The sequence below is a fragment of the Halictus rubicundus genome, chromosome 13 (assembly GCF_050948215.1).
Source record: "Halictus rubicundus isolate RS-2024b chromosome 13, iyHalRubi1_principal, whole genome shotgun sequence".
Lineage (NCBI taxonomy): Eukaryota > Metazoa > Arthropoda > Insecta > Hymenoptera > Halictidae > Halictus > Halictus rubicundus.
The window spans coordinates 1,173,723-1,193,594 of NC_135161.1; the positions used below are offsets into that span (position 1 = coordinate 1,173,723).

Here is a 19,872-nt window from a genome sequence, read left to right on the forward strand (position 1 = left end):
ATCCTTCATTCAATAAACATTTAAAAAAAAAAAAAAAAAATATGTCCTCATTTGTTTTAATTCGTGCATGTTCTGGCTATACTCTGCTCTATATTTTTAAAATAATTTGTTTGAAGTCTCCAGAACTTCTTCTGAGTAGGCATCAATCGGTAATATGCAGTTTTTTACTACTGATGGTCTAAATTAATGAATAATGTTGCCGTATCGACACAGTATTTTTCGAAAGATTTATAATTGACACACTTGAGGCGTTTCGAACGACTCAACGTTGAGTAACAAAGATTCATTTGAAACTCGCGATGAGCGACTGTAAAAATCTCCATATAGAATGCATTGAATAATATAGCTGTTTTATCAACAACATTAAAAATTAATATAAAATTGCATAAGCTTCCTTATTTATTAGGTTGATGATGCCTTTTCAATAGCAACATGGAATCCTCAATTTAAAAATATTTGTATGTCGATACCGATTTGTCAATTTTTATTAAAAAAAGTAATCAAATTATTATTATACATATATTGTTAAATATATAGAAATTAGACTCCAGTACTATTATTTGTACAATATACCCATTAGTTATATCCGTTAGCAAGTACACAATCGTATTGATAGCCTGCCGTCTTGCATTTAAAGCTGAAACATTCATTTCTTTTCTTGGCGCAAACATGCGCAAGATTTTCTTTTAGAATATTGTTTCAGACATGTTCATAAATTCTTCTGATATAAAACGAGCATGTGTTTTTATGTTTCTTTTTTGTTATTTAAAATGAAAGTGGGATAAAATGATTTTTCTTTATGAAAGCGTACATTTTAACCTATATACATGCTCGTCCATGGTCACAAAAGTGATTTTAACATCAAAATTGCATTATTTAACCATCAAGGAACCATTTTTTAATAACAAAATTATACTCCAGAGTGTACAGATTTATCACAATATAAAGAAATAAGCATTCCAGTTCACAGTGTTCGAATGAAGAAAAGCAAAACTAAAGATATAATTTAGCAATGTTAAAATTAATTTTTGAAGCTAACTTTTAGTGTTCCTTATACTTTGAACTATTAATTAATGACACCAGAACTCAGATGAACAATATTCGTTACTTCGAAAAATTGTCCTACGTCTGAACGTCTTTGCACACTGTGCGCCGGGTGCCTTGGGTCGTCAACACTGTGTTTACAACTTTCAAGTTTCATTATCTTCTCGTTGTATCACGCGTGCGCACACAATCTGATACTGCTGTTATATAATGCGGGAAATTTCACAAGTATAACAGTTACGAATGGTTTTTCAATTGCAACAGTGTGCAACAGAGCCACGATGAAACCACGCGTACTGGTTACTAGCAGCGATGTGCCATCAGAAGGCATAGACCTGCTTCGCACAAAGTAAGTATATTTACATAGAGTGTAAGAAATAGTTTAATTTTTTATAATTAAGAAACGTAAATGGAAGTCATTATAAATTTAATATTCACGGTTTATGCGCTATAAATTATTGTAAGCTTTTTTAGATTGTACTTTCGTAACCCTTATAGAAACCGGAATACCGAAATATAGATATATTTCCCTATATTTATCAGTAATTTTCTCAGTTGTTTTAAAATTTTATTACAATTTTCACAATATTTTTAGATAACGAGACCGATGTACATACATATGTTATACTTATATTTATGAACATCATACAGAAACTAAGATCATATGTATATGTTATGTTCATAAGCGGAAGAGAATGCAATGTTGCGATTAAATTTTATTAATATTGATACGAACTTTGTTCTTATCAATAATTATATATAATAACTGTTAATAAAATTCACTAATTTCACCTTTACTAAAATTTTTAATAATACTCATTATTTTTAAATCATGCGAGATATCTCTTATTCTTTGCATCGTACAATCTTTGTTATCGCGGAATATCTCGTTTAACATTGCGAAACGGTTAACTTAGCCTCTATAATAGAAAAATCGAATAAAACACCGGTACTTTATTTCGGTTTTCGATACCTATAGCCGTTTCAGTAGCTTTGGGCTAATACCGATATCACTATTGTTGTACCAGTTATGAATCACCGGTACGGTGTAATACCAGTATTAAGTCCCCGTATATTATGTATAATTAGTATTATTGTATTTATGCGCTATAAAATACAATTCTTATTTTGAAATAAAAAATAGTATTTCACTTTTAGTTAGTACAATTTTTCCCCACATGATATATGACTAGAGTGCTAAAAATTAATTAGGTTATAATAATACATTTATGGAGAATTATTTATAAAGTCTAGACTTACGGAACATTAAAAGTGACTATCTTATACAACTTTATAAAAAAGACAAGTATGTATTAATCTTTATTTTCAGCGATTTTTATTATAATATATATCCAAAGCAATAAAGTTATTAAATAATTTGCCATAAATGTACTGTTACAATCTTAATAATTGTAAAGTAAGAAATTTTGTATTCGTAATTTTGACGGGTTCCGTAAATCTATTGTCAATATGTTAATAAATATTTAAGTGCGCTTTCTGTTCATGTAGGTGCGACGTTACGATAATTCACGATGGCATGAATACTTTGCGCGAAGATGTGTTACAAGCCCTTCCAGGCCACGATGCAGTCTTTATAGCGAAGCACTATAATGTAAACAGTGAATTTCTTAATATTGCAGGTACAGATAAAAACTACTACTAGATCAACTTTTGAAAGAAATTTTATTAGTCACCATAGTCTACTCTCGCTCTATTACATAACTAACGCAATAATACTTCCAACATTTTCGTTTCTAAAAAGTGAGTCATAATTTTAAAAATAATTAATAAATAGAAAAACGTAAGTTTAGAAAGTAGAATTTAATAAGTCAGAATTTCTACAACAATATTCTGAATTTATATTAAAAATATAACAAATTGTTTTTTTTTAAAGACGTTTTTAATGAACAGGTCCAACATTGAAAGTCGTTTCCACCATGTCGGCTGGTTACGACCATTTGGACGTTCCTGAAATTAAACGAAGAGGCATCAAAGTGGGAAATACGCCTATGGTTTTGTCTGCTGCAGTTGCTGAAATTGCAGTACTATTAACTTTGAACGCAGCAAGACGAACACACGAAGGGCGTTTAAAACTTGAACGGTAATTAATAATGAAGTAATTTTTAAATATTATGGTAACCATCTAGAAAAATCCCCACCGATTTTGATGAGCTTCACACATGTTATCTGGGGTGTCATTCTGAACAACTTTTCCCTATAAGGAGTGTTCGTGATGACTGCAGCGCCACTGGCGGATAGAAAATACATATGTCATATACTGTTAACGTTAACATTAACTATCAACATTCGTTAATATCAACGAATTTGATGGAAAAACTGCGTCAATATTGTTGCATCAAAGGGTGCTCTAATTCTATAACAAAAATAAATGATACAAATGCTCCAACTGTATCATTTTATCGTGTTTCTGCTTCAAGCGTGCATTTGACGTCAAAAAAAGCAAAGCCAAAAAAACCGTTGAGCCACAACATCGCCAGTTATTGAACTCCTAATGTCGACCCACTTATATGTATTCAACGACATTTAAAACGAGGGCAGCAGTAAATAACTTCTGACCATTCTTTTTAACGGATTTCCTGTAACCTTCAAACTGCACTGGCTGAAAACAGAATTTTATCATTTTTCCCATATTTTTAACAAATTTTTTTACAACTTCCTAATTGCCAATTGTTGCAAAAAATAACTGTAGGTGTCGCTACGAACACGATTCCATTTTAAATGAATTTTGGTTAGGTCTGGATTAAATAGGTGTTTTTTTGGAAGGGGGTGTAGGGGCCCTTCCCCCGCTTTAAAGCACGACTTTTGGCTGAACTTTGGGACCCCCCCACCCCACTTCCTTTCGACACGTAAGATACGTCATTCTATTGATTTTGACATGTTAAACACGAAATGTAGTTGTCATTTTTGGCGCAAATGAATAGTTTTCGAGATATTCGTGAAAAACTACCGCTACTACTACATGAATCCTGTGTATTGTATTTCGACGTCGGCTAACTTAGAAGTCTAGGCGACGTATAAAGGTCGATGCACATCTCACCGGCCGGCCGACCGGCCGTTTTTTCCCCGTTTATAAGCATTTTGGGGTCCGGGACAGCTATTAGAGAGGGTTCGAGAAGCTCGGAACAAAGGCACAGCGTGTCCTCTGCTACCAGAACCCCAGGGGTTCGCTGCCCAATGCTAGAGCCGGCCGGCTAGCCGGCTAGCATTCTCGACGAGAATGTTCGCAGGCTAGTCGGCCGGCTCGTAGCGTGGCAGTACGAAGACAGAATGAACATGCTGTATTTATTTAAAAAACTATCAACCAGAACTTTTCTGAGTTCCTCGTGGTAATAGATCTTGTTAAGGAATTTGAACGTTGTAACAAACGAAATAACAATTTATTACCACGCTAACGAAAAAGAAAGAATATCATCTGACAATCTGTGCGGTGAAACAATTCGTCATTATTTATTTCAAAAGCTGTCAACTAGAACATTTCAGAGTCCCTCGTGGTAATAGATGGGGAATACTTTGTTAAGGAATTTGAGCGTTATTAGGTAAGTGATTTTACAGTTTTTTGGTCGGGGTCTACAAATTACTTTACAGTAAACAGATGTTGTCCGACTGTGCCGACTTCCAGCTCAATAGTAATAATCTGTCATAAACCGCTCAATACAGAGCAGCGCCGGGGGAGGGTACCTAAACAAACCAAGTCTATCGTAGGTATGCCTATCCCCATCTCAGCCGCGGCTGGTGGCCCAATGTTTTGAGGCCGAAGGCCGTCACGCTACACAGTATGTGTGACCGCTGTAGCCAATATTTCGAATTCAGCCGAAAATGCGTGTGAAACGAGGCCTGCCTCTTCCACTCTGAACCAATCGGCCGCGCATTCGTATCTAGATACGTCACCGCAGTCCTGCCGGGGAACCTTCTTCTAAGCTTCGCATCAATACAATGTCACCACTTCGAACCCATACGAAATGGCGTCTTGTCACCCCCTACAATCGTGTAGTAGTGGGCGGTAACAGTTTCATATCTTAGCCCACTGCCATAACCCACAGCTTACGTCCAATATCATGGAGTTAATCACACGGGAATTTCTTAGTAAAAATAGTATCTATTGTTATGTTTTCCGACTAGGAGGTGCGATATTATGATTTACTACGAGAGGGAGTCCCTTCCAGCACGTGTTGACCGTGTGTTTTCCTTCGTGTATTCGTTGGACGGTGATCATTAAGTAATTAAAACTTGTCGCAGAAACTAATTTTTACGCTAGCCTCATTTTTACAGTCGACCCCAACATCTGACTTTGCCCGTCGTGAAATTGATGGGCTTGAGCTAACGGGCGAACGGTTCAACACCTTCTACCTACATTATTGCTGCCTGTCCCAAATCTTGCCGAGTGGAAAAAGCTACCAGAATAATTAATAATACGGTTCTCCCTTTCGGAGCTATAGGTTCGAGCTACCATTTGTTGAGTTTGAGGGGAACATCTGTCGTATTTTAAATAGGCAGGTAATTTTTCTTGTGAATCAAAAACACATGTTGAATATGAAAAATTATTAGATCTCGAGATATTTTCAAAAAATGTCATACATTTTCTTGTATTTAGTGAAATACAGCTACACTTTTTCAAAATCTTAGTTTTCGTACTCGAGTTACGATACGTGACTTGCTACTGAATTATGAAATGCTCACTCGTATAAATCGGTTTCTGTTATGATAACAATGTCGAAATGGTGTTTACCTTTACAACATAGTTATGAAGTGTTTGAGTATCTTCTTCAATAAAGACATTTTTTGAAAATATCTCGAGATCTAATAATTTTTTTGCCATGGTACCCTAATCATTTTTTACGTAGAATGAAAGGAAGAATCTATTCTATTTAAAGAAATGATGCAATTGTTAATTGCACATGCACTGCAGTATCTAAAAAAAATTTAAAGGCCTACAGATGTAGTGCTCTTCGAACCATTTATCTTTCTCCTTTATCATTTTTTCGTAAATGCAATAATAACGGAGTTATGACTTGAAACAATTGCGTGGACCACCCTGTATAAGGATGTGCGATGCTGTTTCACTAATTGTAAGTGCCAGGAACGTTTCCTATTTCCATGGTGTTGTAAAGGAGAGGTACGGATAGATTACCTAAGGAGCTGTGGAGCCCCTAAAAACATTTTTTTTGTGCCACGCACAGCAGGGAACTGTCAACGCGCTCTCGAAAGGCCATCTGGAAAGGGTCGAGAGGCCAGAGAAGAAATTCGGTTCCAAAGTCTGACACGGTTGCCGCTAGTAAACGCTAGGGCCAAAACCAGGGTTGTAATTTTGAGCCGGCCGGCCGGGCCGGTGAGATGTACATCGACCTTAACCCGTTTTCACTTTACTTACGCATCTGTGACGGCGCGCTACGACGTGTATGCAGCATGGGCCCCCCTCTTTTCTACTCCTCAGCGCGACGGCCAGCAAGCAACGTACATATATAACGAGCGAACATGTTAAAAAGGTATTTTGTGTATAGAATATAGACACATCGGAATTTCTCGGATTTTTAATATTCTCGAATGTGAGAACTTTAAACACTGCTGGCTTGCTTCGGTCGCTTGAAAAAAAAACTAACCCAGCCCAACACCAGTTCCACTTATTAGCAAATTCTATAATACAATGTTATATTGTTTAATGTGAGAATCGTAAAGTTTGGTCGCTCGCTTCGCTCGCTCGAAGATGATCTAACCCAAACCAACACTATTAACTAATGGATTGTCGGTAAGTGTAGAATTGGTATTGGTAGCTGGTAGCAAACAGGTAGTTTTTTTTCCAGCGATCAACTCTGACGATTCTCACATTCGTCAATACCAAAGGTTTCAGAAATCCTGACCTCTCCATATTTTATACAGAAAATACCTTTTTAACAAGTTCATCCCTTATATACGTTGCTTGCTGGCCGTCGCACAGTGTGACGAATGGCCTTTTTAGCTGGACAAAACTCTAAATCGCCTATTTTTCTATATTTATCGATTAATATGTTTACAGTTGTATAAAATATGAATATTTATTAATTTTTTACAACATTTAGCTGGTTTTTGTTAATTAAACAATATATTTTAAGTGATTTATAATTAAATAAAAAATACAACAAAGTTAGTAATGGATCTATGTAACACAGAATGATTTAACAAGTAGTAGATATTATCAAAGAAGACGTCATTTTTAATTAGGGACAAAAACAATGTAATTTTGAAAAAATTATAGTACATGTTACTTTTTGGAGATTCAGATATATTCTAACGGGTAAGAATTATTCTTTGGTTTAGTATAAGGTTTCACTTTATAAATAACAACTCCGTTTCATATTATTGTTTACTATTTTAATAAAAATATAATAACACGAAAATATAAATAAAACAAAAGAAGTAACAGAGATCAAAATCAAAGTCTTAAATAGAAACGTTCGGTTGCTATAACAATAACAATAAAACAACAACAACAATAAAAATAACGAAACTGAAAGATATAAGAAAAACGCAAGGGAGATGTACACTGCACGCTGATCGCTCTGAAACTGAAGAAACGAATTTTCATACGAAGAAAGTTTAGAGAGATCCTATCATTGTTTATTCCTTCAATATACAATGAATGAGACCAATCCATAGGTGTCAACGAGTAGACTAAACAAACCGCTAAGTGGCAACGGCAATCGGCATCGGCTGCGTTCGAAACGCCCGGCCCGAGCTATGATTGTCACGAGCGTGTACGTAAAACGACGTAAATACATTGTAAAAATTAGTATAGTTGCGCAACGTTGCGCAAGCCAATTTTGGTACTAAAATAAAGTAGAGAATCTCTACTTTATTTATATGTAAAAATCATCGCGTGGGGCGACGTAGGGCATACACTAATTCATTAACGAAGAGTAGTAACATGGGCGTTTCTGTGGAAAAATAAGTACTGTCTTTGACACTTAATTTACAAAAATAGAGGAATGTTATCGATAATTTGGAATTACTAAAGTGAAAATATATGTTTTGAGATGTTATATCCCTCATATATAGGAAAGGGCCTAGCCGATTAAGATGGTCAAAACTGCCCTTAGAGGTTTTTCAATGATTAATGAACCATTCGAAAGCTGACCCAGAAAAACCGCTCTGAACAAAATTTCAACCCTCTATCTTGCCCGTGAGGGTAGTTACAGGGTAAATTAGATTTAGCGCTTTTCCACGCATTTTTCACACTCTGATGCTTCCTAAAATTCTGAAAAAAATGTGGCATATTTTGGATCCTAAGACAGATTTTTGAGAATTTTTTCAGATTTTTTTCTTGCAAATTGTGGTCGCAAAAAATGAAGAACCTCAAAAAAATCGGAAAAATGTACATTTCTCAAAAATATGAAAACATGCGTTCAAATCAGGTGTACGTGGCTGAGTCGTTTATTTATTATGAGTGACGTCGCGAGAACGTCCGGGGTAGTTCAACTAGAACGGCGATTAGCTTCGACTCGCGATTGAACTTGGACTGCGATTTAGCAGCGACCGGACTGCGACTAGACTCTAAGTGACTCGGCGGAGAATCGGCTGTGACTAGACTTCGTGACTGACTAGCTCGCGTCGGTAGTCTACTGCCTTATATCCTCGAAAATGCTTGTCGGCTGATTGGTGGAAGTCCTTGCGAGGAACTTCCACCAATCCGTGCATTTTGCATAACACGCCCCCGTTCCACGCCTCTAGTGCGTGAGAAGTGTGAGCGCGTCGTTTTGTTAAAAACTAATTTTGGTGATGCAGCGGGGTATCTTCCGGGCCCCGTGCCAAGTGCGGTACGTGGCTGCTGGCTTACGTCAACGGGCCCAGCTTTCCCGGGTGATAGAAACCAGGCACGCGTCGCTGGGACACTCTAGGCTGGAGACCCTTAGACTACCCAAAATTTATGGCGTCCACTTGCGCTATTGAGTTCGTCGCTAGGAACTACAAGGACACATCTGTCCGCTAAGTGGCCAAAAACGTTACAGACGTTTTCTCACAAATAGCGTCTTATGCTGTGCAAACCATAAATCTTTCTTGGTGCCGGTGCGCTGAAGATTTCTCTTCCGGCGCCCAGCTAGCCGCTACAATACGATTGCCCTTTCAATGGGCTCACGAGGAGTCTCGAATTGATGCCCGGTGACACCCAAAATCCTGGAACCGTCGCGTCGCCTCAAGTGTCCCGGCTATTGCAGCCGACCGTGTTTATATCGTAAATCTCACGTTCGGTCTGTGTGGGACCGAACAGAAACGTATATGCCCGCTCCTAGGGCGGAAAAGTGGAAAAAAATAACGGTCAAGTATTTAGAATTATGGAATCTACCAAATTGTTGTTTGAAAGCATATAAGAATTCAGAAATTTCCAAATTTGGGGTCCACAAATTTCAACTATAAAGACTGTCATTCCATCATTCTATTGGATTGCAGTGATGCCGACGGCTGCTTTTATCCAACCAATGTGGTTTCACAGGTAGGAATAGCGACGGAGGTATATGTATTCCGCACATCGGCATTAGGTCGTTGGTTAGATAGAGATGGCATGAATATCCCTATATGTCATCGCGATTCCCAAATGATGAAACAGTTAACCAATTTCCATAAGGGAAAACTTAGAATGAAAAAACATAGAACACACATTTGGTATGTTGACTCAAAAGTGTTTTTAACACCTATTCGATACCGTGCCTTTCCTGTAGCATTGTTTATTGAAAAATCTGGTATAATATGATTATATAAGCACGTTTATTTTTCGACTATTTGCACAAACGATGTGGTAAAGTGTCCAGCAAACACAGCGTAAAGTAAATAACGTGTCCGAATATTTTGGCGACATAAAATCTGCATATTACTTCACTTATCCACTATTATTTAAGAACATGGTTAGAAAATACAAAAGCAAAATACAAATATGCGACAGGGTGTAAGCGACGAAGAAAGAATTTTAATAACATTCAGGTAAATGAAGAAAATTTAGTTATTTATAAGATCATACACATGCAGGGCATTAAGGGCAAAATGACAAATGTTATATCAAGTTATTTTTTAACAATATTATTTATTTAATGTATTTTTACACTTTGTTGTCAACGTATGCAAAGTATAGGTTGACGGAGGAGTGGAGGATTCCTGTGAAACTGAAGATGTTGGTGAAAGGGGGTGTATATGTGTAATTGGTTCAGAAGTGGGTGAAAAGGGATATGGGTGAGAAATTTCTTGACGAGGGCGGCTTAGAATTTCATCAATTGACATTAGCGTTTTCATTTTAAATTCCCGCATCTCACTGTCTGTTAATTTGTGCAAATCAGGTAGCAAGCTCAATAAAAACATTTTCCGATGATCCTCGGTCGAATTTTTTGTTTTTCTTTCTAAATACTTTATAAACATTTCATCCATCTCATTAAATTTTAATTTTTTTCTACGACTTGTGTTTTCGTTTTGGATTTCTCTATCCATATCATCTGTTGTGTCTGTCGTAGTATCATCTCGATCTTCCGTTTGTTGGATTTCTTCATTTGGTGGTGTTGGAATCTTTCCACATTTTTCAATATGTGTTATCGGTTTCACAAAGGGGAGGACAAATTGCATAACATCGTGCAAATAGTATTGCCTTCTTTGTTTCGCGGAAGAACCACTTGCCGCTGGTTTTAAACTCCTCACAAAACCGTTTCTAATATTCCTCCATTTTTCTTTACAATCGGCAACTACAAAAAGTAACGTTAGTAGTAATACCGAATAAATAATACTTCGCTCTCATATATTTAGCGACAGGATGTGCTTTTCTATAATAATATTTACCACGCCATTTAATTTCATTCGCCACTTCATTCCACGCCTTTTCCGTAATATCCTTTCGTGAATAGTCGGATAATGTGTGATTATATAAACAGGGGTATTTTTCAATCAGTTGTACAAAACATGTCATTTCACACATTTTTGCTTTCTATCGAAATTAAACAAGAATATGAAATAATAAAGGAGCAATTAACATAAATTAAACTAGAATATTAACTAATAAAGGGACTATTAACAGAAATTAAACAATAATATAGCTAATAAAGGAACAATTCACAATAATTAGTAATAGTAACGTCAACGTCGTCTTGTCGTTACACGAAAGTGTACAGAAAATTTTTGTATCTGCGCAATGCGTACCTAGGCGACAAAACATCGCGGCTAATGTAAAACAATGCAAACCTGCCCACGGAGCAATATTCGTTATGACGCCTAGCGTACGATAGTGTCGTACATCAGGCATACTAAACCTATCTATATTATCGCACAGTGGACGGAAAACCCGATAACTTAACTATATTATCGATATATCAAAGAATTGGTAACATATCGATATTTATCGATAACAGTATCAATAATTTATTCTAGACGAAGGCACTGGTGGAAATTATTTACAAAATAAGTTGAATAACAATATATAAATATTGCCTCGCCCTGTGATTCAGAGATAACGTCCTACGTATTTGCTCATATTTATTTAGCGGTTCATTTTGGAGGGCTTTTCGAAACGTAGTTCTCTTTATAAGACCTTTACCCTTGATAAAGTGGAGCAAAATAATATGCAATTAAAAGAAAGTAAGCTCCGCAAGTTAAAAAAATTCACATTTTTCGTTAATGTTTATTGATAAAAAATAATAAAAATACTCTTCAGTTTTCAAATTTCAAAAAAAATTTTTGATTTTGGTCTGACATTTTTCTCAATTTTCTCGAAAACCGTTTGTTTTACTAAAAAAAAGTAATGGGACATAAAAGACGCACCCTGTCCAGGTCTACAAGTTTTGTTGAACATAGTTTTTGATACAGTCAATAATTTAGAATTCAGAAGACATTTAATTAATTATTTTAATGTTTAAGGGCCGCGGGCTCGTTTTTTCGTTATTCGCGGCGCTCAAATTTTACATAAATATTTTTTAATTAATTAAAACAATCCTGGGGGGGGGGTCATAAACAAAATTTAAAAGTCGAAAATAAGAGCCACTTTACTACACATGTTTGACAACATGTACAAGAACATTAAAGAAATAATATTATTAAAAAGTAAAACTTGGTATCACATTTGTCCCTTTGCCCTCAATGCCCTGCATGTGTATTATCTTATAAATAACTAAATTTTCTTCACTTACCTTAATGTTATTAAAATCCTTGTTTCATCGCTTATACACTGTCACATATTTGTATTTTTGCAAAGTTTGCTCTAAGCTTCGTGTATAGACGATTGTACATTAAGCGCAATGACGACTGCATGTAGCGACGATTACGCGACGATGACGCTTTGTTGACAGACGTCTATTATTTTACATTGGTTGCAGCACCGAAGCGTACAGCAAGCGACATTTTGTCGCGTATGCGTCTCTGACGCGACGCATCGTTGGCAGAATGAAATCATGCCTCATACGCTACGTGTACGCGTCTCTGACGCGACGCATCATGGACGGACGGTAGAAAAGAGGGGGACCAATGCTGCATACACGTCGCGGCGCGCCGTCACGGACGCGTAGGTACACGCAGGATTCATGTAGTAGTAGCGGTAGTTTTTCGCGAATATCTCTAAAACTATTCCTTTGCGTCAAAATTGACAAGTACATTTCATGTTCAGTATGTCAAAACAAATAGAATGACGTATGTCGCGTGTCAAAAGGGGGGGGGGGGGGAGTCCAATGTCTTACCGTACCTTCTTGCGATTATGCATCTCGCAAAATAAGACCGTGCGGCGGTTACGTATGGGAAAAAGTTGTTCGGAATCGTGTCCCAGACAACGTATTTTAAGGTCATCAAAATCGGAGAAGAGTACCCATTTGTAAATACACGTATTATTTAATTAATACATGTATGTAATTATCCCTTATCTTAATGAAATGTATATAGGATATAGTTTGTAGAAAAATGTTTGACACGTATTTTTTAACTGTAATGACGTATGTCTAGGAGGTGAAAATATGGAGATGAAGTTAGAGATTAGAGTAAAATCAAAGTTAGAGATAAAAAAACATATTTTCTGAGATATCTGGGGAAGTAGAAATGTATGATAATATATTTTTTTTAGATTGTATATTTTTTAATTTAGTCATATAAGAAAATTACAACAAAAATCAATTAGTTTAGTTTCTGTTAAACACTAAGACTAAAATTTTTTTTACACTTCTAAAAATATTTTTAGATTATATAGACTTGAAAATAATAGCTAATTTCGTTTCAGATTACTTCAGATTAATTAGAGAATTCAGAATCGAACATTATAAAATATATGCATATGATTATTACAACAATTAGTTTTTACTATTTCGTTTACTGTAATACTACAATGAGAAAGAGCAATTAAAGCTTTCCTTCTTCATTTATTTTCTAATTTTTATACTTGTAAAAATCATAATATGTTTTAATATTCCAAATATATGTAGTTACTATAAAACGAAATATTAATAATCATACATGTAAAATTGTTGTTAAATTAGGGGAGAAGTGGAACATACTCTTCAGTGGTTACTTGGTCAAGACTTACAAGGATCAACAGTTGGTATTGTTGGATTGGGTAATATTGGACAGGCTATTGTCAAAAGACTGAAAGGGTTTGATGTCGGCCGTTTCATTTATACAGGCCATTCCCGTAAGAAAACAGGTATTTATCAGAATGTAAGAGATTTTCATTACACTATTTCTACTAAGTGTTATTTCATATGTGTAGGTGATGAACTAGGTGCTCACTTCGTATCACTTGATGAACTGCTTGAACAAAGTGACTTTGTTATCGTTGCTGTGCCATTGAATAATGAAACACGAGGATTATTTAATGCTGATACTTTTGGTAAAATGAAGAAGAACGCTGTATTCGTAAACATTGGTCGTGGCAAAGTTGTGAATACAGATGCATTAGTTACGGCTTTACGGACTGGAACAATTTTCGCAGCTGGTCTTGACGTTTCTGATCCAGAACCACTGCCTCCAGATCATGAACTTCTTAAACTTCCCAATGCTGGTTAGTATTACCATATGCAATAAATAATATGAAAACATTTAATGCAACGAATATACAAAGATTAAAATAAGTATTTCCTTCCATTAATATTATACATAATATCGTATTATATTGACACAAATTATAATTTACAATTCTAAGCTTTTATTACACATTATATTTCACTATGTACTTAAACAGTATTAATAGAAATATATAGCAAAATATGTATACGTACAAATATATATTGCAGTGATCATACCTCATTTGGGCAGTGCTACAAAGAAGACACGACGTGATATGTCAATTGCTGCTGCACAAAATATTCTCAATGGGTTAGAGAATAAGCCATTGGTGTATGAATTGTAATTTGCGTTCTTTTTCATGTCTACAGTACAAAGATATCAATTGCAGTTTAATATATAATTTAATTTTCAATAATATAATGACAATGATATATTTTAGTATTACTTTTTACATATATTTCGTAGTAAATATATACAGTTATAAAACGTGAATAATTTTGTCTTAAATATATATATACATATACATATCATATATAGAAAGTATCAAAATGCTGCAGACATATAATAGAAATCATATTCTATTATCATAAAATTTTGTAATGCCTATCCCTTTGAATACATATATATCTGTTTATGCAAAATGTATATTAATTTCTTCCTTTTAACCCTTTGCACTACTAAGATGTCAGATGTGCTGCCGACATTGGAGTTAACTACCAACATATAGTCTTATTGCTTGGAATGCAAAAGGTTAAATAGATAATTTAAAGATAGAATAGAAAATCAAATTTCTCTTTACATAAGAAAAATGATATACATATAGTAACATTGTCTTCATTAGAAGTGTATCTACTACATTTAACAGTGAATTTTCAGTATTCATCACCCATAATGCACAACAGGTAACCATCAAGCTTCCACTACTGCATTTTTCAAATTACTTAAAATTGGATCGATCTTATTCTCCAGAGACAGAATATGACCTGTGTTACAGTTATGACTAGCAATGAAACTAATGACTAATGGTAACTTGTTCATTTGAACCACCTGCAAATTAAATAAAGTACAACATAAAAAGTTAAGTTATGTATATTTATGAACCATACTTTTATATAAAAATAGAAAGGTAATATTTTATAAGAAACTCTATAAATTAAATTACCTGATAACTACTGTACATGCATATAATAGTTTTATTCTTTCCAAGTCCCAATTTACTTCCTTGATCCGTTGCCATTCCAAATGTTGACAAAAAACTTGCTCTCATAGCCATTTCTGGTGCTTGTTTATCAGCTACTGATACAACGGGAACACCATCTCTATCTGTTATTAATATACTATGAAGTCCTTCAACGCTACTTAGAAGACCATAAAGAAACTTCTTTAATTCCTGTAATAATTATAAAAAGTATGTCAGTTGCTATAACAAATAATAGTATAACTGTATTTCTACGTATTTTATTTTGTAGTAAGTATGACTTTACCTATACAAAAACAATTGCAGATGTCTTGAAACTTGTTTAAATTATTTACATATAACCTTAAAATACATAGAATACGAAATAGTTAAAAAGTTTGATACATACAATTTCACAACTTACCGCTGTCATCTTCCAATTTTGGTGCTAGTAAAGATTGATATAACTTACAACTGTGTAAATAATTTATGAATCTTAAACATCAACAGCAGCGTGCTAGTTTTGAGTCAACAATTTTGACAGATTGTCACGAGGTCCGTCTACTGCGCACACACTACATTTTAAAAACCTTTGAAGAGGTCCGTATGTTACGAGTCAATAGTTTAGAAAAAAAATATACAAAAAAATATCTATCGAAATAAACGACACACATATATATATATATGTATGTATGTATGTATATATATATAATCTGAAATTTATATCGACACTTTTGATCTTTACTATATATATATACTATATTTACTATGTATATATAGTATTAATTAATTTTAGAAAAAAAAAACAAAATTAATTGTGTTTTAAGTTTTTATTTATTACAGTAGTGTTGAACAATATTTTTGTTGGAAAGTTCTAATTAACATAATGAAAAATAGAAATGCATAAATTATATTCCATTCTTTGAAAAATTAATACAAATTTCGTTGGCACACTGAAATAGTAAAATAGTAAAAAATTTGGAAAATTTTCAATACTATTGTATTTCTAACATCAATGAACGATCACTTTTAGATAAAAACACAGTACATATTTGCTCCGGGAATAAACAAACCGCGGTGCTGAAGATGTTATTTGTAGCATGCCATACAGTGAAGACAGCGAGTAAAAAAAAAAAGAGAGATAATGAGAGTCAAAGTAGCCGGGGCAGTTTAAACAATGTCCAAACACTGTCACTTTTAGATTCGTTTTAATCAGAAAAATTCTCACAAATATATTACTAAAAGTTCCATAGAGAAACAAGCAAAAATAAAAAAGGTTTGTGTTTGCATTACTGTTTTAATCGCACGCTGTTCTTCGTTATGTCCGTAACTTTTGTTATTTATTAAATAAGTAAATCTAATCGAAGGTATCTCACAAAGACATTGGTGAAATTTGTTTGAAGAAATAATTAAAAATAATTAATTATTAATAATAATTTTAGAATTATCTCACTAATGCTAAACTTCGAATCGTTTTACATTGTTGCACGATCGATTGTCCAAGAAATAACCCCGTAGTAGTGGGAATAAAATTTGTTCATTTTTGGAGATTTTTTTTCACTTTTGGAGCGAATACAGTACAGTGGGGTCCCGAGTTACGTCGTTTCTACGTAACGCGATACTTGATTGTTTTTATATTATTATATAATATTACATCTGACAACTATAAATGTATAAATTTTAAATGTGACCTCTTCTATTATCTTAGTATATTTGAAATAAAATGTATCTCCTAATCTGATAAATGTACAGTCGAGTCGGAAAGTAAGTTAACGATTCATGATATGTAAGCACATGAATATGATGAATGAAATCAAATTATTGTATTGTTTTTATTCAGAAGTTGTAAGTAAATAAACAAATATATTAGTAAAACATATATTATTATTATTATTAAACATTAAAGATGTGTCATATGCATTGGCGTACATACACCAGTCGTTATCTTACTTTCCAACTCGACTGTACGTGTTTATCCTGTGTATCCCGACTTAGGTCACCCACTCGGGAAGCAATTAGTATGTAAGTCTGGGGCCCCACTGTACTTTGTAATTTATCACTGTAAAGGTTTAACTCTACAGTTACGATTCCTTTGTGTCTACACTGGAATGAACTGTAGGATCGTTTAAACCTTTTTCATACACAAACATCTTTGGTGTATCTTGAACAAAATAAAGTTTTGCATTCTGCGATAGTGCTTCATATTTCTTCAAATCTAAATACTCTGAAGTAAGAAGAAACTTGTTTGCCTCAGCCTGCATTTTTATTTTGTAATATTCTGCATCGGAAAGACTCTTTTGTTTTGCCAGGTGTATTGCATTTTCAATTTCAACTATTTGCCGAAGAGATTCTTTTTCCATAATATTTTGATTGTATTGAATTTTCGAAACTTCGGCCTGTTTTTCTGCTTCAATCAGAGCTTTCTTCCTGTCAGTTTCTGCATCTTTCTCTACTACTTTCTGATGTTGTGTAGCTATTAATAATTTTGTTTTTTCACCTTCCCTGAAAGAATTTACACAGAAACAGAATTTTTAATAATATTTTACTCTTATGGGCAACCATTAAATCATATTTATACTCACATTAATTCATAATTTTTTCTTATAGTTTCTGGAATTTTAGGTTTTGTAACTCTAACAGCATGAATACTTAAGCCAGGTGCTAAATCATTTAAATCTTTTTGCAGAGCAGTTTTTAAATTTTCATCTATCTGGTCAAATAAATCTATGTATACTTCATGTAATGTGTGCACAGAACAAAATTGGTTCAATTCATGATGTATCTTGTTAAATATTAATGTCTGGTCATAATCTGCCGTAAAGTTCCTCACAATATTGTAAACTATAGAAAGGAGAAACTGATTAATGTGTAAAAATACTTTATAAATTAGCTTTAACAATTCAATTCAATATAGTACAAAGTTTATAAAATTCTTACCGCTGTTTGCATCCAATATGTTTACAACTTCTATTCGATCAAAGAAGATCATCACACCACCACTAGTACCACATGGTACGTTTTTTACCTCATCTGTCTGCAATGTAACTTGAACAGAACGGTATTTAGTTAATAAAGGAATCATCATATGAAACCCTGGATTACTAACTTGAGGCAATAATGCACCTCCCTGTAAAACGTAGTCACTATACGTACATAAACATTATAGAACATCAATATAAATCTAAAATATTGCAACAATATAAAACATACCCTGAAGTATACACCAACATGACCTTCTTCAATGTGATGTAATGAACAGTTAAAAACAACTGCTAGACAGACAAAGAAGCATACACCAATAATGCTTTGGTCAAACATAGCAATTATATGCTAAAATTAATTAAAATAATTTATGTATTATATTTGGAGAAATTGTACATTATAGAGTATAAAATATGAAAATAAAAAATAATTTTTCAAAAGTCTCGGTTATTATTATAGAAAGAAGTTAATTCAAAAACTGATAATTCCTGATGAATAACAGCACTCAATTAAAAACGGTATAATTAAAACAGTTCAATTAAAAATGGTATAATTACAAGCTAAAATTTACCAAAAGATTTTTGAAAGTATGAAATAAAAAACTATAACTACAACTAATGTAATTTTATTTGTACATATGTATGCGTTACTTAAATACACCAAACAGTTTTTTCTTTTTACATTTTGCTTAGGAAATATATTTTTATTATTGTTCCCTATATCATTTTGTTTACGTTTACTCGTGTCGACACTTTTTATAATACAATCAACGAAAATATATGGAATAAATGATGAATATTTTGAAAAGTGAACATTAAAGCTAATATCTTTTGAAATTATATGAAATTTATAGTGCCAATATTTTTATTCTACGCTGTAAGTCCATAGTGTCCATACTGTAGGAGGTTATGTTACAAAAGAATTGTAAAACTATTAGAATACTACCTGTGCTCACAAAACCAGAATAGTATAATTAACCACTAATGGGTTTACAAATTGTTATCACCAAAAATTAAAAATTTTGTAACTCCATGTTTTTAAAATATTCTATTTATATTTTCAGCAGTGACAAGAGGATATATAGTTTAAGTAACATAGCGGCACATAGCGGCTTCTATGTACAAGGTGCGTTCAAAAAGTTTGGGAGCTTCTGGTACGGATGGTGCTAGGAGCGACAGAAAAAAATGAAATTCGTAGCATATAATCTTCGATTGTTTCCCTATATGCGTGCCAAGTTTCGTAGCGATCGGTTACGTACTTGTTAGTTGTCTATATAGTAATTGTTCGTCGCCGTAAAGTGTGGGCTATACCTTCGGCGATTCTTTAAGATGAGTGATTTCCACGAGTAGAGAACGTGCATAAAGTTCTGTTTTAATCTGAAGAAAACGGCATCAAGGAGTTTCTAGCACGAAATTCCTTTCCTGTCGTCTCACAACCACCATATTCGCCAGATTTGTCACCAGCAGATTTTTTCTCTTCCCTCGCCCCAAACGAGTACTGAAAGGGCGACGTTGAGATACCTGAGACTCATCTTAAAGAACGTTGGATATCGGATGGATTGAATAGGACACTGTTTTATACTATTCTATTATTATACTATTCTATTATTTTATACTATTTTTATACTTTTCAAGGAGACCGCAAGACCTTCGGGTCACAGATTTGGT

The 19,872-nt window shown here is 34.0% G+C and overlaps 4 protein-coding genes across 9 annotated transcripts; 1 reads left to right on the forward strand and 3 right to left on the reverse strand.

The window, feature by feature from the left end:
- Window positions 1-1,237: 1,237 nt before the first annotated feature.
- Window positions 1,238-14,578, forward strand: LOC143360379 (glyoxylate reductase/hydroxypyruvate reductase). Its single transcript, XM_076799168.1, has 6 exons — window positions 1,238-1,393; window positions 2,554-2,684; window positions 2,956-3,145; window positions 13,521-13,684; window positions 13,751-14,041; window positions 14,274-14,578. Exons 1-6 carry the CDS (start codon window positions 1,326-1,328, stop codon window positions 14,387-14,389), a joined length of 960 nt encoding a protein of 319 aa, XP_076655283.1. The 5' UTR covers window positions 1,238-1,325; the 3' UTR covers window positions 14,390-14,578.
- Window positions 9,915-12,453, reverse strand: LOC143360381 (uncharacterized). 2 transcript variants are annotated; one of them, XM_076799171.1, is made up of 3 exons: window positions 12,192-12,453; window positions 10,852-10,996; window positions 9,915-10,757 (listed from the first exon to the last, which is right to left on the reverse strand). In XM_076799171.1, the coding sequence occupies exons 2-3, from the start codon at window positions 10,985-10,987 to the stop codon at window positions 10,108-10,110; spliced, it is 786 nt and encodes a 261-aa protein (XP_076655286.1). In that variant the 5' UTR covers window positions 10,988-10,996; window positions 12,192-12,453; the 3' UTR covers window positions 9,915-10,107. The 2 variants fall into 2 exon arrangements, with proteins under 2 accessions (XP_076655286.1, XP_076655287.1); XM_076799172.1 differs by lacking the exon at window positions 12,192-12,453 and adding an exon at window positions 11,209-11,603.
- Lamtor3 (Late endosomal/lysosomal adaptor, MAPK and MTOR activator 3) lies at window positions 14,479-15,816 on the reverse strand. 2 transcript variants are annotated; one of them, XM_076799177.1, is made up of 3 exons: window positions 15,633-15,816; window positions 15,209-15,436; window positions 14,479-15,093 (listed from the first exon to the last, which is right to left on the reverse strand). In XM_076799177.1, exons 1-3 carry the CDS (start codon window positions 15,654-15,656, stop codon window positions 14,956-14,958), a joined length of 390 nt encoding a protein of 129 aa, XP_076655292.1. In that variant the 5' UTR covers window positions 15,657-15,816; the 3' UTR covers window positions 14,479-14,955. The 2 variants fall into 2 exon arrangements, with proteins under 2 accessions (XP_076655292.1, XP_076655293.1); XM_076799178.1 differs by having other exon boundaries at window positions 15,648-15,815.
- Window positions 15,817-16,038: 222 nt separating this feature from the next.
- On the reverse strand, window positions 16,039-19,710 carry LOC143360189 (erlin-1). Of its 4 annotated transcripts, none has more exons than XM_076798802.1 (5): window positions 19,516-19,710; window positions 18,434-18,553; window positions 18,161-18,350; window positions 17,806-18,064; window positions 16,039-17,725 (listed from the first exon to the last, which is right to left on the reverse strand). In XM_076798802.1, the coding sequence occupies exons 2-5, from the start codon at window positions 18,539-18,541 to the stop codon at window positions 17,305-17,307; spliced, it is 978 nt and encodes a 325-aa protein (XP_076654917.1). In that variant the 5' UTR covers window positions 18,542-18,553; window positions 19,516-19,710; the 3' UTR covers window positions 16,039-17,304. The 4 variants fall into 4 exon arrangements, with proteins under 4 accessions (XP_076654917.1, XP_076654919.1, XP_076654916.1 ...); XM_076798804.1 differs by lacking the exon at window positions 19,516-19,710 and adding an exon at window positions 19,464-19,484; XM_076798801.1 differs by lacking the exon at window positions 19,516-19,710 and adding an exon at window positions 19,151-19,457.
- Window positions 19,711-19,872: the final 162 nt, after the last annotated feature.

What these genes read in the sequence shown, in the direction of transcription:
- LOC143360379 (XM_076799168.1), top strand. Translation starts at nt 1,326, where the DNA reads ATGAAACCACGCGTACTGGTTACTAGCAGCGATGTGCCATCAGAAGGC. An exon ending in GGGCGTTTAAAACTTGAACG is followed by an intron (nt 3,146 to 13,520) that starts GTAATTAATAAT and finishes TTGTTAAATTAG; the next exon opens with GGGAGAAGTGGAACATACTC. An exon ending in TCTTAAACTTCCCAATGCTG is followed by an intron (nt 14,042 to 14,273) that starts GTTAGTATTACC and finishes TATATATTGCAG; the next exon opens with TGATCATACCTCATTTGGGC.
- LOC143360189 (XM_076798802.1), bottom strand. Translation starts at nt 18,541, where the DNA reads ATGTTTGACCAAAGCATTATTGGTGTATGCTTCTTTGTCTGTCTAGCA. An exon ending in ATGTTGGTGTATACTTCAGG is followed by an intron (nt 18,351 to 18,433) that starts GTATGTTTTATA and finishes TACGTTTTACAG; the next exon opens with GGAGGTGCATTATTGCCTCA. An exon ending in CATATTGGATGCAAACAGCG is followed by an intron (nt 18,065 to 18,160) that starts GTAAGAATTTTA and finishes TCCTTTCTATAG; the next exon opens with TTTACAATATTGTGAGGAAC.
- LOC143360381 (XM_076799171.1), bottom strand. Translation starts at nt 10,987, where the DNA reads ATGTGTGAAATGACATGTTTTGTACAACTGATTGAAAAATACCCCTGT. An exon ending in GAATGAAATTAAATGGCGTG is followed by an intron (nt 10,758 to 10,851) that starts GTAAATATTATT and finishes TACTTTTTGTAG; the next exon opens with TTGCCGATTGTAAAGAAAAA.
- Lamtor3 (XM_076799177.1), bottom strand. Translation starts at nt 15,656, where the DNA reads ATGACAGCGGTAAGTTGTGAAATT. An exon ending in CAGCGGTAAGTTGTGAAATT is followed by an intron (nt 15,437 to 15,632) that starts GTATGTATCAAA and finishes TAATTATTACAG; the next exon opens with GAATTAAAGAAGTTTCTTTA. An exon ending in GCATGTACAGTAGTTATCAG is followed by an intron (nt 15,094 to 15,208) that starts GTAATTTAATTT and finishes TTTAATTTGCAG; the next exon opens with GTGGTTCAAATGAACAAGTT.